This window comes from Anopheles stephensi, chromosome 3, assembly GCF_013141755.1.
Source record: "Anopheles stephensi strain Indian chromosome 3, UCI_ANSTEP_V1.0, whole genome shotgun sequence".
Classification (NCBI taxonomy): Eukaryota; Metazoa; Arthropoda; class Insecta; order Diptera; family Culicidae; genus Anopheles; species Anopheles stephensi.
Genome location: NC_050203.1, coordinates 79,338,537 through 79,354,313, shown reverse-complemented (window position 1 = coordinate 79,354,313; position 15,777 = coordinate 79,338,537). Strand labels below are relative to the sequence as shown.

At 43.8% G+C, this 15,777-nt stretch overlaps 1 protein-coding gene across 7 annotated transcripts in view; it reads left to right on the top strand.

The window, feature by feature from the left end:
* LOC118509128 (sodium/potassium/calcium exchanger Nckx30C) overlaps positions 1–15,777 on the top strand; it is a 78,167-nt gene that overhangs the window by 52,273 nt on the left and 10,117 nt on the right. For 6 of the 7 annotated variants that reach the window (XR_004905843.1, XM_036049325.1, XM_036049328.1 and 3 more), the window contains exons 4-7: positions 2,224–2,431; positions 9,220–9,416; positions 15,250–15,507; positions 15,601–15,737. Coding sequence is in view for 6 of the 7 variants with exons in the window: in XM_036049325.1 (XP_035905218.1) it covers positions 2,224–2,431; positions 9,220–9,416; positions 15,250–15,507; positions 15,601–15,737 (800 nt within the window). In the remaining variant the exon portion in view is untranslated. The remainder of the gene's footprint in view (positions 1–2,223; positions 2,432–9,219; positions 9,417–15,249; positions 15,508–15,600; positions 15,738–15,777) is intronic. The other variant, XM_036049327.1, reaches the window with a different exon arrangement.

Genomic DNA, 15,777 nt, shown 5'->3' with positions numbered 1-15,777 from the left:
TCTTCCCTCTGGGGAAAAAGTTTTAACGAGACCGTACCACACGGTACGCTGATTCCACGAGCTGTGCCTGTGCCCGTGTGTATTTGCTAACTTGCGATTCACGATGCGTTTACGAACAAACAGAGATATTTTGGATTTGGATGATTTCCTGTGCCTTTTTTTAAAAAAAAACAAGCCAAACAAGACCATCCCGTGTTTGTATCAAGCTGTTCTGTTTTATGCTAAAGAACGCAAACTTTGCTTCGTGTACAGCAGCGCGAACAAAAATAACAAAAGCCACCGAGCCGCCATTGGCAGGGCGCGAATTTTAGCCGCGTTAATTAATAAGACAATCTGACAGCGTGACGGGCTCCATCAATATTCCGCATCCAATTACGACCGTCATTCGTCGTACGGAGCACACTGTGCGTGTAACTGAGCAATGGTTGCTGAGAATGCTGTAAAATTGCTGTTAACAAGCAGAGCGCAGCGGGATGCTGGTGAATGATTGACCAACGGCGTTTGCCGAACGTTGGCACCGTATTGGGTGTTCCCGGAAAATAATGATCGATATAAATTACCGCTCTCGACTGGTTAATGCGATCGCGGTATCGTTTGAACAGTGCGAATGAGTGATTTAAAATTTGAAGAAAGTGATAAAGAAAAGCTCACACGCATAAATATTTATGATAAATTAACTTCCCTCGTTTTGAACGTTTGCTGCTTGCTGTTTTCAGTAACAATCTTCCAGTGCGTTTGTACCAAAAACAAGAAAAAATCCGAGCAATTTTTAATAAAATGCGCCGTTAAAGTGTGCTTGCCCGAGTAAGCTCCGTAAGCGCCGTGTAAAACGATACCGAGCGGCAAATGATTATGGACAAATAAGCCTGCCCGGTACACCATTTCCAGCAGCGCTTACACAAGCACCTGTATTATGATGGCCGGACGACTGTTAGCGTTTGACGGTCCACTCGACACCCCACGCAAAAAAAGGGCGACGACGACGAACCGCGCGACCATTCAGTACACTCACGCTGCGCAATTGACGAGCCGGCAGCAATCTGATTGACCGATTGGCATGGGAGCAAATGGAAGCGAAATGATTTGTCAATATTGGCCGCATGATGAGAGGGGAGTGAAGAGAGGAGGGGGAAGGAGGGGGGGGGGATGAAGGCAAACAATCGTGACGCCGTTGTGAGAGTGCTGTTGTTGTTAGGGGTGATTTTTGACTCGCGTCCCTGATAGTATCAGTGTGAGCATTAAGCGAATTGATAAGCAATAAATGATAGTTTAAAGATGTTATTTTTACTATGAAGCTTTTTTTATCAAGAAGGGATAAAATGACTCATTTTACAGACAATTAGCACAAATCAATAATTTGTGGCATCTTCAGAAAGGCTTTGCTTTATAGAAATAAATTTGATTTTGCATTTGCAGCGCCTAAAAGTATGCAATTTTGATCTTTCGGTTACGCTGAAGGTGAGCATGGTGATATTTTTAAGACATTGTAAATGGAATTGGCATTGGAATACTGAAATTGCATACCTTCAGGCGCTTCTTCCATCCATTAGTGGTAACTAATACTTCTAGACAGGGATTTTATCCCTATCCTTTAGAGGCTTATCCTTCAGAAGCTTCATTCGCTTATAATTCGTTCCCTCCAAAGAAAGAAGCCCCAGCCAAACCTTATTTGTTAGAGAGAATCACCAACAGGGTACTAAAACAGTTTTTGTTGTGATGCAGATTGCATACTTTATGGTGAAATTGTCAAAAACGAAAGCGAGCGGTGTAGGTTTTTGGAATGCACTTTGATTCACTCTCAGTCTTTGTCTAGATCTCGTTCGAATTTGCCTAGTTTCGTTTGTTCTTTAATTCTTGTTTCTTGTTATCTTACTTTTGTGTTAGTTTAACGTTATTTCTCTATCCGTTCTCATTACCATTACCGTAAACTGTGTTTGTTCGATCCGCTTAAACGCTTTTACTGCATTTTATACGATATAAGTACGCTACCGTGAAAGTCGATTTCGAAATTCCAAATTCAAACACATTCACATATCTTCAGCAAACCGTACACCACACCATAATCACATTCTGTTCACCATTCCATAATCGATTGGCCAACCACACCTTATCGGACGGTTTAGGTGCCGAGTTTGCCTTGACCTTTTCTGGTGCAAGTAAGTCAGCTAACTCGAATCTTTTCTTTCTCTCTCCGTTTTCGTGCCACCGCGCGTACGTCAACAGGGTAATGCCGCCAACTCGTCGGAAACATCGATGGCCACGCAGCCGGGCGGTTCGGTGACGTCGCGGGCGGCCTCCGAAAGCCGATCGGGACCACCGGGTTCGAGCAGTGGCAGCGTACCGATCCACCAGAATCCTACCGCAACCGGGGCCAAATTCCGACACGGGCTGCTGCAGCTGATGATCCACACGATCGATCCGCTGCACGATGGTAAGTGACGCGCCGGTGCCTGTCTGTGTATGTATACGCTACGCTTTCTTCACACCCTCCACCTCATCTCACTCACCCACTCGCCCGAACACAATCAACAGACAAATGCAGCAGCCGAAGAAGAAACACTAACCATTTCCTACCGTTTTTCCAAGCAAAAAGGGTCATTAATTGTTATCATCCGATAATGTCAAATGTAAAAACCCGGATCATAAAACGCTTTCCTTGTACAAAAATACCGACACACAGTCACACACCATAGATTGTTAAATATGTTTGTTTAGGTTCGTTTCTTTGGCTGTTTAACGTTAAAGCGAAATAAAAATGACAAGAAGAACTGTGTGTGCGTGTGTGTATGTATGTTTTCTGTTAACCAGGTGTTGTTAATGGTTTAATTTGTGTTCGGTTTTTTTTGTTCGTTTTCATTTCTTGCTGCAGGAAGCTGCCACAAAATGCTTTAATGTATTAAATTGGATTCATCCGCTTTGTTTTATGTACGCTTTTCATCACTGTTGCACTTACAAAAAACGTACACACAGGCACTCACACATACAGAGAGAAATTGGTTTATTGGCGCACGACATCACCCTCAATCGCATCGTTTATGGGCTTGAGTTAATGATTTAACCTCATCGCTGCTTCCAACTCTCTCTTTTATGTGCCATTTTGCGTTTTTTTTTTCACGATCCTTTCTGTTCTTCGCCATCTGTACCGCTTTTATGTAAGCCCTGTTTTTTTGTTTTTTTTTTCATTTCGCTTTAGTTTGTATTAACTTCGTCAGCAAGCGACATTTACGTTTACGAATCATTTTCATTACCGAGCTTGGGGCTGAAATCATTAATAATCTTCTCGTCATACATTACATCACGGCTGGAGAAGGAAGCAAAACACTCATCAACCCCATAACCTAACCTCACACCGGGCGTACTGACCGGCAACGAAGCATACGTGGGCGATCTGTCTTTCCTTTCCCTTTTTCTACCCTCTCTCTCTCTCTCTCACTCTCTCTCTCTCTCCCACTCTCTCTGTGGTACGTTAAAGGGCCACCGAAAATATCCGCGCCCAGATTCGCCTAACGTATGCTTCGCGTGCTCCCATCCCATCATTCCAACATACCGTTTGCTGTGGATGGGTTTTCCACGCTCACCGGTGGTCTGTGCAGATGCACCCGAACCAAAACCCGTTGGTAGTGGTCCCGGTGAGCGCTGGAAAGAAAAACCCATCGTAGGTCATAGTTTAAGTACATTTGAAGATTAATATGTTTGCCATTTATGATTAAATGGAGTAGAAAGTTGCGTTGCGGTTTGCGTTGATTGTTAGACGTAGTGTGTCGTTAATCATTTCGATTGGCATAGCGAATGAAATATGGTTTTTACTTGAGCGTGCGTAACAAAAAAAAAAGACGAGGACTAAGAAATGGTAGTAGAGGAGAAAGGGGGAAAAACCTAAATAAAGTAAAGCACTGGCGAGTGAGAGAGAGAACGCGAAGAAAGCACAAACTAAACATTATAGGAATCGCAGAAGATCGCGTCGTGGCAATAAGCAGCTAATTTCATTATGGCTACTACGTAGCGTCCTCTAATTCGTTTCCATTTTATTGGCTTTGCTATGGCTTTGAACTGATGATTTGACCTTCACCTTACACGGTAATAGTTCTTGTGAATGTTCTGTTTGAACGTATCGTTTTCTTCAGCTGCGATATATCAAGTCGGTGTCCTTTTAAATGTGCATTAATGAACACGCTTTGTACATATAACTATGTTTTTTATTATTTTTAATAGTTTTTGGTTATGTTTTGAAATATTTTTGAAATCATTAAATATCTACGTTTGAGGTAATCAATGAGATGTCAAGTTTTCTGTTACTCTAATTGTCTTATCATTAATACATGCAACCTAATTCAAAAAAAACATGCACAACACTCAAACTGTTGGTTACCCTCTATGTGTCAACTTTTGAAACAAAAAAATATAGTCTTTTATACAGTCTTTAAAAAACTTTTAGTACACAAGGCATATACTCATATGCACAAGGCATATCTCATTTCAAATAGAAGACTGCAACTGCTCTCTAGATAAGTTGAGAGTCGGGGCCTTCCAGCAGCTCCACGTCAACTGAGGGCGTAGAGCCCGTAGAATGGTCAGGCCCAACTAGTAAGAGAACTTCCTAGTAAGAGCTAAAATAACAAGAGAAGCAGAGCTAAGTGGGTTGGTAGTGCTACCTACTAAGAGCATACTTGGCCGGTGAGGTCATAGCTTTAAAGCGATAACAGTGGCGTTTGATAAGCGCGATGCTTCATTTTGAGTACGGAACCTACCAATAAGAATGCGCTCAGAGTCTTCGGTTTCTTAATGTGAGCTCCTAATTTCAGAACTTAGCTCTCGAGCCCACTTTCAAACATTTTTTATTCTTCTGTGAGTACAACAATCAAACGGCTAGAATGAGCCTTTTATTTTTTTATTCTTGAATTACGATTTAACGAAGTGTTAACTAGAAAACAAAATTTTCGGTCTCTTCATTAGTCTACCGCTTCCACTAAACGCTTCACCCAGTGAAAAAACCATGCATTATACCCAGGTTACATGAAGCCCTCTATCTGTCAACTTTCGAAATACAGCAAGAAATTTCGAAACAAGCCTGTCTCATTCCGGTACGCTTAACCATTACACAAACAGCTGTACTCAAATTACATGGGATTGCGGGCGAACAAGCAAAAAGTGCTAATTACAACCCGTAATTGTTGACATATTTTGATTTATTTCAATGACCGGCACAATGAAAAGAATTAATCGAATAGCATGCTCACCCACACGGGCGAGCATTCATTTGTTCTGCCCCAACTCCAACCCTCCCCATTGCCACAATACCGGGTGCAGGTGTGGGTGACCTCTGAATGTTTAATGCAAATTAAAGTCACCGATACACGGTGGAAGAAACGACGACCGCACTCGCACATTTCGTCCCAATATATTCCGGTGGTGAAATGTATGCAAAGGAAAATTGATATTTCGTATCGTTATTGTAGCTTTTTTCCCCCTTTATCACACACATACATACAGGCAGAAAAAAATGGATCAATTTGGCAGCGGCAGCTTGTGTGCCCCTGTCTTAGTGCTGCACGTGCCCAACATTACGCACAAACCACCATTATTGACTGGTGGTAGGCTGGTAAGTGGGCTGCATGTCATTCACTCTGGTTGTTTTCCTTTTTACTTTCATTACCGTGTTTGAGACCACCCTGTCCTGTCCACCTGACGACACCTGTCGCGCACACACACACACACACACACACACTCCCCTTACCGGCCTCTACAAGCAATAAAAAATTCAATAGCTTCCATGTCAACCTACAATTAATCTTTTGCGCACCGGTTCCGATTTTCCGACTCTTTACGCTGTGTGCGGAATCTCGTCCTCTACTTTACCTCAGTGTCTCATTTAACTGTGGCAACAATCCTTTTATTTGTCCACGAACGGTACTTGATCGACCTCGGCCATTTATTTTTCTGAGTGTGTGTGGTGATTTCTGTTTTTGCTAACTCAACAACCACTTAATATTCGTTAGAGTCACTCTGACGATATTGGGCACGAAATGGTTAGGAAGTGGAGCTTTCTTTTTGCTATTATGGTGTTAATTAGAATTTTATTGACACACTTGTTGTTTCTGTGAGATGGTTTGGAATACCAATGCGTGGTCTAGTTCAAGGGTAAATTCTGCTTGAAGCCCGCCTTGCTCTACTGAGAGAACTTCCATTTCCTCCTGAAACACCGAGCACAATCTAATACCCAATAAACATGGCGAGCAGCGAGAAAGCATCCGTTTTCCTTAAACCATATAACATTCCAAACCCTCAACCAAAACCAGCCAGATCTACATCTGCCCATTTTCCGTACCGAATAAAAAGGGAAGGAAACACATTGCATAAAATACTTAAAATAATCACACAAGCAACAACTCAACCCTTCAAAGCTTCCGGAACGTGCACGGACTTTGGTTCGGTTTGGTTTTGCAAGCACGACTGCAACTGCACACCAAACCACCGACAAAAGAAAGGGTAGAAAAAAGCCCAGGGTAAACACCACCATTAGTGCGGTGCTAAACGGGAAGGACGACGACGAAGCCGGACGCAAAACCATTACGTACGGCCACGCCATGCTGTAATGGTTATGAGTGTAAGCATTCAACGGTTTGTCTGCCAGCCGAAGAAGAAGTGAGTATCGCATCGTCTATGAGACGCCATTTGTGCGCCTTCACCGATGCTTACCACCGACCGGTGGTGGTAAAGATGGTTGCCTGTCGGTCGACAGTTGCACGTCATACCCATTTGCGCTATGAAGGATGTGTCGTTCCTTTTTTGTTGTACGTTTGAATGTGTTTGTGTGTGTATACGGAACCGGCAAACCAGATGACGGTTTGGATGACAATTTTAAATTTCATACGCTTCACGTGCCTGATAATTGTGAAGCTTTCCGGCCACCGGGAGTGTCTTTAAATGCGAGATGATGTTGTGCCGGTCGGAGCTTTGGCACATGGTACAATGGGCATTCGGTGTGGAAGAATACTTTTCAAACACTGAAGAGATAAACTTTTGTACAATTCAAAGCAATTTTCCAACGATGTTGGTAATCTGTCAAAGCTAAGGCTTTGAAAAATGGTGCGAAGATGTTCAGAAGGATTTTGGCCCCATATGAGCGGAAGGGTCCGTTCTCCAGTAGTGAGGACTGACCATGTAGTATCTGCTATATATACGTCTAGTAAGCCATTAGATGGCCAGTATAACCTAAGAGGTTGTTTAGTATAAAAAGAACAACAAAGTTAAGAAGAAGAAGATGAAATGGAGGTGTATTGCTACAATGATAAGCTCTATGAGTTGTACAATGATTGAGTTACGCGAGTTCCACTCACCAGGTTTCGGTGCATTAGTCATGTCATTAGAATGACACCGAACGACCCAGGCTGTAAAGTCTTTGAATACCATAAAGCCTGAAGTTATACGTCCGCTAGACAGACCGTGATGTTATTTCTGACAACGAAGCTAGTTCATGAACGGCGTCCACCAGCCAAACCTGTGGCATAACTACAACTTTCCTAATTTAATCCCTTGATTTAATAAATTGCTACCAGCCTTACTTACCACTACTTCTTCAAAACTGCACCCATAGTGACAGGTAAAATAATTATACTGCGCTAGAAGCTGAAGCGCTAGACGAGAAGCGTACTTCACCCATCAAATCGTGCAATCGAACAACAAATCACCATGATAGACATATGGATGTGTTAAAATAAGACATAAATTCATCTTTTATTTACCAGCCAACGCTGGTGGTGCTGATGCCCTATACCGCCTAGCTTCCCACAAAAACCACAAGAAGTGCAACAATTTGTGGCCGTGGCTGAAAAGAACCACCCAGGAGCAGAGGAGAGCGTTGGACGGCATCTTTTATTCATTCGCTGGAATATAAATGGTTCAATTTATGCAACGCTGGTCCGAATCCTTACACCCGGTTCCGGCACTCTGTGTGAGCTGAACGCCGTTGATACGTGATCACCGGCTGAATCGTGATCGTGCTTTTCACGAGCACCGCCATCCGGGAGAAAATTCAAATCATGATGCTTGCTCCTTTTCCCAGTACACGCTCTCACCCGCCATTGTTTGGTGTGCTTCCGTTGGCAAACTTTTACGCTCGTATGCTCCGAAACAAACACAGACACTGGCTAGAGTCTACATTCAAAGAAGCGTCTATGGAAAACCGTTCGTTACACATCAGCCATCACCACCCATGATGCACATGGGCAGCACAAACAAAATGGGGTAATTTGTGTAGCGCCAAACTTTTCACGGCAACACTAATTGCATTGCATTTCCCGAGGTCCAAACGCGCCATATGGGGCGTAGAAAAGCTGAGCGATGAGCGGTGGTGCAGAGGTATCGTAAAGTTGGGCGATAGTGAAGCAAAATTATGATTTAACAAGCCACCGGGCAAACTAATAATGACATATTGGAGTGCTTTTCAAACTAGTTGCGACTAATTTTGTTGTGTTTTTTTGGGGGAGGTGGCGCACAGTTTGCTAACCTTTTACTACCCCGTTTGGTCTATGCTTTTTTGGTTTAGTTAATTTAATTTTAATTTGAATACCTTCCGGTAGAAGGAAAAAAGGTCAAATCATCAGTTTGAATCGCATGCAGGAAACAACGGCTGTACATAATAGAAGCAAACGTTATAAATGTATTTAATTGCATCTTTAAATTAGAATTAATGGAAACGTTACTTGCAAATAGAGTTTGCAGGCATTACTGTTACTGTTACGTGTATGTGCGTTTCGCTGTTCAATCTGTTACCTGTTTAACACATATATGTACGTAAAATACTCACTCAGCATACAAGCGTTAAAGCAAAGCCGATAGAAATGTTCGTTGTGCAATCGTTAAATGTTAATTCAAAAACACATGGACGTGGATAAAGCAGGGCTTTCTGTCTGTCTATTTCTGTTGTGTATCTCTCTGTTTCTCTCTCTGTCTCTCTCTGTCTCTCTCACTCTGTTCTGTGCTTTATTTTCCTCTCTCTCCCTCTATCTGTTTCTTTCTGTCCCTATCTACCACTGTATCTCTCTCTGTTTTACTGTCGCTCCATGTTTTCTCTCTGTCTCTCTCTCTCTCTATCTACGTGTACCGCGAGAGCAACCGAATTAGCGAAACCGTGTGCCGTGATGCTCAAAATTTGTTCCAGAATTTAATCCATAATTGGCAAATAATCCATACTAACATTACGTAATAACATAATAAAAGATCCCGTTCCAGGTAAAGTCGATGAAAAGGCGACGCAGCTGCACGCGATCGCATCGCTGAAGGTGCTGCTGGACGCCACCAAGCCGCAGCGCGGGGCCGCGACCTCGTCCGCGGCGAACCATGTTAAAATTAATCTAAAAGAAACCACCTTAGCTAGCGATCGTCCAAATGGAAATATAGATACAACAATTGATTCGGTAAGTAGTAGTTTTTAGATGTAAACCGCGCTCTTCATTTCTATATAGGCACATTTCAAGTCCTGAATCCATGAGTTGATTCTTGGCGAAGAAAGCAGAGCAGTCTCTAAATTAGTTCCAAGCTCGCGCAAGAGAGGTGGTGCTATCCGAGACTCTGAAGTAGAAACTTTGAGGGCCATCTTCTAGAATGCCTGGCATACGGTTATAACATAGACAACATTAGCCTAAGGTTCTCCTACATAGCAGAACCTTACCAAAGGATCATGAGGATGGTAGGAAGCCTCGTATTTACGATTGATCTCAATACCGGCAACAGCATAGATTTTGAAATATGCATAACGTTTCTGGCTGCCAAGCGGCCATAATACAGCCTAAGGCAAATTATCTCCTTAACACCTGTCATGAAAGACGAAGCTGGCGCTGTATAAAGCATATATAGTCTCAGTCCTCACATACGCCTCTGAGACATGTCCAAAGTAGACGAACCCCTTTAAGGCGCGATAAGAGATAACTCAGAAGGATTTATGGCCCTTGGTATACTTGAAATGACAATAGTGGTCTTACTATTGTGCAGCGCATTCGTCAGGCTCCAGGAATCTGCTCACGCAATGGGAATAGCGCCGAACGACCTTCTTGAAGTCCTTTCAGACCCTCGGAAGGTTCAAGTTACCACGTTACAGGTACATTAATTGCTCGGTATGATAGAACTATCCACTGACAACAAAAATGTGCCTTAGATGTAGCATGGTAACGGCACCAGATATTCCAAAAAATCTAATCCTCAATCAGGCACTAGTGATAGTGTTAAGATGCGGTACAATTGGAATGACATCTGTCAAGCTTGCAAGTTTAACCGTACCCACTGAAAACCCCTGTATTACTGGATGCAGCGGAAAGAGTTGAATCACGTTAAAACGATCCATCCCTCAAATCTCACAATTTATAATCGATTAACAACCAATCAGCAAGCTCCATCCTGCTCTGGTGCGTCGCGACGTTCCCCTGTCCACACCCGGAACATTCGTTCATGGGAAATTTTATGCCCCATTCCCAAGCTCCATTTTCTAATTTTCTGACCATTCAAGCCTTTATGCGGCAAAACAGTTATACGGGTTTGCCTTCCAGGTAGACACAAACAAAAGCCCCATAATCCCGGGTCCCAACTCACCAGGTAGCAATTCAAGTTTCCAAACGACAAAACGTCAGCCGTGCTCGGGGGCTGTCAAAACACGTGGAGAAGAAGAATGGTACTGAAAGCAAACGGTTTCCACGGCTCGGTCTGTCCTGAACTCGATTAGTCCTGAGGCCAATTTCAATTTCAACCTGGCCGGCACGAGGGAACATGCAACATTCCTGTTGCGACCACCACTGGTGTGTGTGTGTGTGCTTCCTGTAGAGTGTGCTGGTCAGTTGCACATGCCAGACAGTAGCTCGCCAGCGCCCACCCGGAACCGGAACGGGCTGGCTGAACATTCCGACATTCTATTTATAGTCACCGCTCGAAACCGCAAAACCGGTGAAGACGACGGACGAAACAGTTTTGGGTTGGCTCGTTGCCCATCGGAATGAGCTGGTTTTGATTGACAACTATCTGACGACTCGGTCTGTGCCTCGGTGTGCAGCTCGTCTGTGTGCAAACGACGGAAAGAACCTTAAAACTCTAAACCCGACCTCACAGCGCGGGCTGAAAAAGCAACTGTTGCCGTCGTCCGTACACCAGACCCGGGCAGGCCTGACGACGGCGAGCTTTGGCTGATGAATATTGCATGCAGCGTCGTTTGGAACGTGAAACGTGAGCACATGGAAATTGAAACCCATTTTTGCCATTTACCATTTTGCGAAGCCCGAGATGGGGTGGCAGCTCCGGCCGAGTGAAGCGGATGAACCAGTTGGATGTATTTTATGCGCGAAAGATGAATAAACTGTGTCTAGTTTTGAATAAATGTTTGCACAAAGCGCCCCCGGTTCGTTTCGATCGATTGGAAAACTTGCTCCCGTGATCTGGGCTGATGGTGGTGGAGTTCGCTTTTATCTCGCGCGATGATGATTATGGTGATGATATGGATAGTATGCTCCCGGTATGCCTCGAGGCGATCGGGAATTCCAATGCACTGAGCAAACTAGTGCAGAAAAGTTTGATTTTCAAAGGAATTTTCGGTATTGAAAATTAAATTCGATTCCAGTTGGAAGGAAGCGAATCAGCCGGAAGTGTACTTAGAAGAGCAAGAAAATTGCATTATCTCTCTCATTCGCCCCGGCACACCGTACACGTCAGACTGCTGTCATATAAATGTCATTTTCAATTAACATCTTGGCAGTATGAGTGCAGTGTTTTTTTTTTCTTTGTTGATAGTAAGCATTGTTCTATGCATTCAGTTGTGTGCTGAATGGGTAGCCATGACTGACAATGATGTACCAAGAGTAAGTTGATGGACGGTACACCTGTCAAGTTCATTTGGTCACTATTAGTAGCACGAAGGGTTTCTGGCAGAGGGCGCTGACGTTGGAACTACACAATAATTATAAAGGCGTTTTAAACAAAGATTAAGCAAATAAATAATAAATTCAAATGTTTGAAGCGGAAGAAGCGTCTTCCGCCGTTCGTTTTCCGTAGCGTTGCAGTTCGCAGGAATATCTCTGCTTCTTGGCCAAACGACCTCTCAGGTAATGCCTGCTTATATTCCTGGCCTGCAAGACTTATTGATAACGCGTAGTTGAATATTCAGTCGTCACTTCACAGGACTACCCATCCAGGGTTAATTAATATCCGATAATCCGATTAAGGCAGGTCCAGTCCTCCCGAAGTTGTAGAGTCAATGTTGAAGAAATTGAAGTTCCTTAACCTTTTTTTCCACTTTTCTCTGGCTCTACAACATCTAGAGGTCGTGGCCTACTTTGTCTAGCTTGCACCTTATCTAGAACTGCATCATGCTTATGGTGAGACGGTACAAATAAGAGCCAAACTTGTGGGCAAAAATGAGTATCCCATCAGTAAACCCATAATACACAGCGCCTTAAAGTATGCAAACAAATTCTTTTAATGGGTTTTGGAATCTTTGAAACTTTCCTAAAGTTCTCCTAGGATGAAAAGGTTCCCTAATTTGTTGGTTGCTGAAGTTACAACTACATTGCATTCATTCAGGCGTTACAAACCGCAGCAGACATTTTTATCCTTTTCTTAAGTACTCAGTCTTTAGCTCTTCTCAAGAATTTCTTTCATCACATTCTAAAGCACTTGCACAACGGCTTGAAAAAGTGCATCCATTCCAGTCTTCAACTTATGAAAGTATAATGCCCCAGACTGTCATCGTTCTTGTTGGCACCGATCTCTTACCATTCAATTCCAGTCTACCAAACCGTCCATCAGACGGACTGTCAACCGCTTTGTAAGATATTTACTTTCAAGTGCAGTGCAAAGGGAACAAAAAGGGAATCGTTTCCGCAAATTGATTTGAGTCAACTTCACCCATTCGAACCGGCGGCATGCATCAACCGAGGCGAGCGCTCATTGTTCGGTTTTTGGCAACTGTCCAACCGACTGGTTGGTTCGCTTTTGCGAATACTTTCAAACGGATTGAAGATTCCCTATTCGTTGGCCATTTGTCTATACAGCAAACACAGCGAGCAAGAAACTTCCATCCATTCCCGTGCGTTCGGTACGTGTTTGTTATTGGAGTCGGATATCATCTTTACCCGACAATCCCTTACGGCCATCATTTTTCGGGACAAACGAGGGATTTACAAAAAAAAAAAAACCCACATTGCTCGCTCGATTTCTTTGCTCAATGCCATCATGTACGACGCTCGATTTGTGTGTAAGTCACACTGTGTTACATTGAGAAACTCAGTCTTGACAAAAATTTACTAATCGAGTGTCGGATGTCCTCAAGAAAACCTTCCTTCACTCGTGTTGGATGAGATTTGACCGGGGAGATATGCAAATTCGATTCTTGCCACTGTCTTTCGGGCTGGAGTACGGTCCTAAGCGACCGTCATATCGATACAACTCGAAAGCACGCCCCAAGTACAGTTGAAGCCCTGATCTGAATTTAGTAGAACCTTGCCAGTGTTGACTGCGAACAGGCTTTCGTATCTAGATGCAGCTTCATGTTTGGATGATTATTGATATGATTTTCTCATCGTAGTGCTCGTTTACAGACCCTCTCATCTACGATGACTTCTATTCGTTGGTTGGTATCTGATTTTCTGCTTCCGTTTTTCTGGTTTCGGGCAGGCCTCCCACACTCCAATTTAACTAACCTTAAACAGTGAGTCAGCACAAAAACCGAGGGTGCGCTTCTTCCAAGCGCAATCGGGTGTTCTTATCGAGCACACACAAAAACAATACCGATCGGTAAATGGTTGACGAACGGAAGCCGAGGTCCTTGTAAACGGAGAACGCCCCATGTGGAAACTCGATCTGTTCGCCTATCTGTTTCGGGTCGATTTGTGAAACAAATGTAATGCGCTTTCGAAAATGGGCGTCGAGAAAAGTCGACAAACAAACACACGCATTACGCTTGGAAAGATGCCGTGTGATGGTGCGTACGATAAGCGAAAAAGGGAAAAAGGCCGTAGACAGGAATAGGGAGTGAAACCTAACGCCAGCCATTCCCACCGATCGGAGTAACGGTGCGGTCTCTTCGACAAGTTCATTTACAGTGTAACCGATTTGATGTGATGGGCGCAAGATTTTGAACCACTTCTGGACACCGTCCCCGAGTGGCATTGAGTGTCGATAATTGATGGTAATTTGTTGAGCTTCACTCTTTTGCCTCATGAAAGGGTCTTTACAGGACGAGAATGCCGAGGCAAGAATACAAAAAACTTATCCCGTTTTAGTAACCGAGACCCCCGAACGCACTTTCGCTGTGCAAGAAGGTAAATGAACCCTGTCGGTTGAATAATAATCAATAGCAAAGCAAAAATAGCCTTAGTGAGCCGCCGACTATTTTCATCCCTTGGGAAGCTTTCAAGGGTGAACCGTTGGTGGAAAAGAAGTACACAACAGCAACGAAAAAATCACGTGAGCATGAAATAAATCCATTAACCCATTTTCCTGCCCCGGGAAAACGAGGGCATTCAACCATGGAAACTGCCGTGCGTTCAGCCAGCCCCAGTCAGTCGTGACGTGAGCAAAGCACATAAAACTTGCTCAATTAGGCTCTTTAATACGATGGAACATTTCCAATATAAAGATAACAAATTTGGTAGAACATGCTCTTGATAAACACCCATTTTTCTTCCTTCAAACCTGAGGAAAAAAAGGCCCTTGAACTTTACGACTAATGTGGCTTCTTGCTCTCCTGGAGTCATCCAACTCGCAGAAGCCACCGCAGTTTTCCCACAGATTCCAGGAAAATGGCACCGGGAAAAAAGGTCACCCGAATGAACTTTTTTCAAGGGCAAAGCTCTCACAGCCCCAACCAACCACAAGAAGCTTTCGAGCTTTAATAGCCTTCTCCGCCAGTGCTTATTGCGTGCCGCTGTCAACGTGACAGACACAACTGTCCCTTCCCGGGTTGCGATGGTAACGCGCAGTAGGATTGTGTGTTTGTGTGCGTTTTGTTGTAGAGAGAGAGAGAGAATGCAAAGACATCCGTTCCATGTGCTTATGTGCGATGTTGATACGGGGTATTTTTAAAATGAGAGCTTTTACGAATATTCTTCGTCTCGACTGTACGGGCTTTAAAAGAAGGTTAATAGATAAAGATGGTGATTGACCTACCTTTGGTGGGTATTCGGGAACTCTTATTTATAGACATGTTAAGTAAAGCATTCTCAAAATATCTTTCTAGTCTATACTAACACCAAACTTGCCTCTCTATTGCAGGGTAACGAATTAGAGGAGGAACCACCAGAAGCACTGAGCATGTCGTGGCCAAAGGGTGCTAGGAAACGAATTACCTACCTACTAGTAGCTCCAATTATCTTTCCCCTGTACCTAACGCTTCCCGACACCAGAACACCGAGGGGCAAGAAGTTCTTCCCCGTCACATTCATCGGTTCGATCGTGTGGATAGCCGCCTACTCGTATCTGATGGTGTGGTGGGCCACCGTCGTCGGCGATACCTCGAAAATACCGGCCGAGGTAAGCGACGGGTATCCTGGTCAAGGCACCGGACCAGATTTTGACTAGTGTAACTCATGCTCTTTCTCTCTCTCTCTCTCTCTCTCTCTGCAGGTAATGGGACTGACATTTTTAGCAGCAGGTACCTCAATTCCTGATCTGATCACATCTGTGATTGTGGCCCGTAAAGGCTTCGGCGATATGGCGGTGTCCAGTTCCGTCGGTAGTAACATCTTCGATGTAACAGTCGGGTAAGTGAAATCAGACATTTCCCAGATGGATTTCTACTAA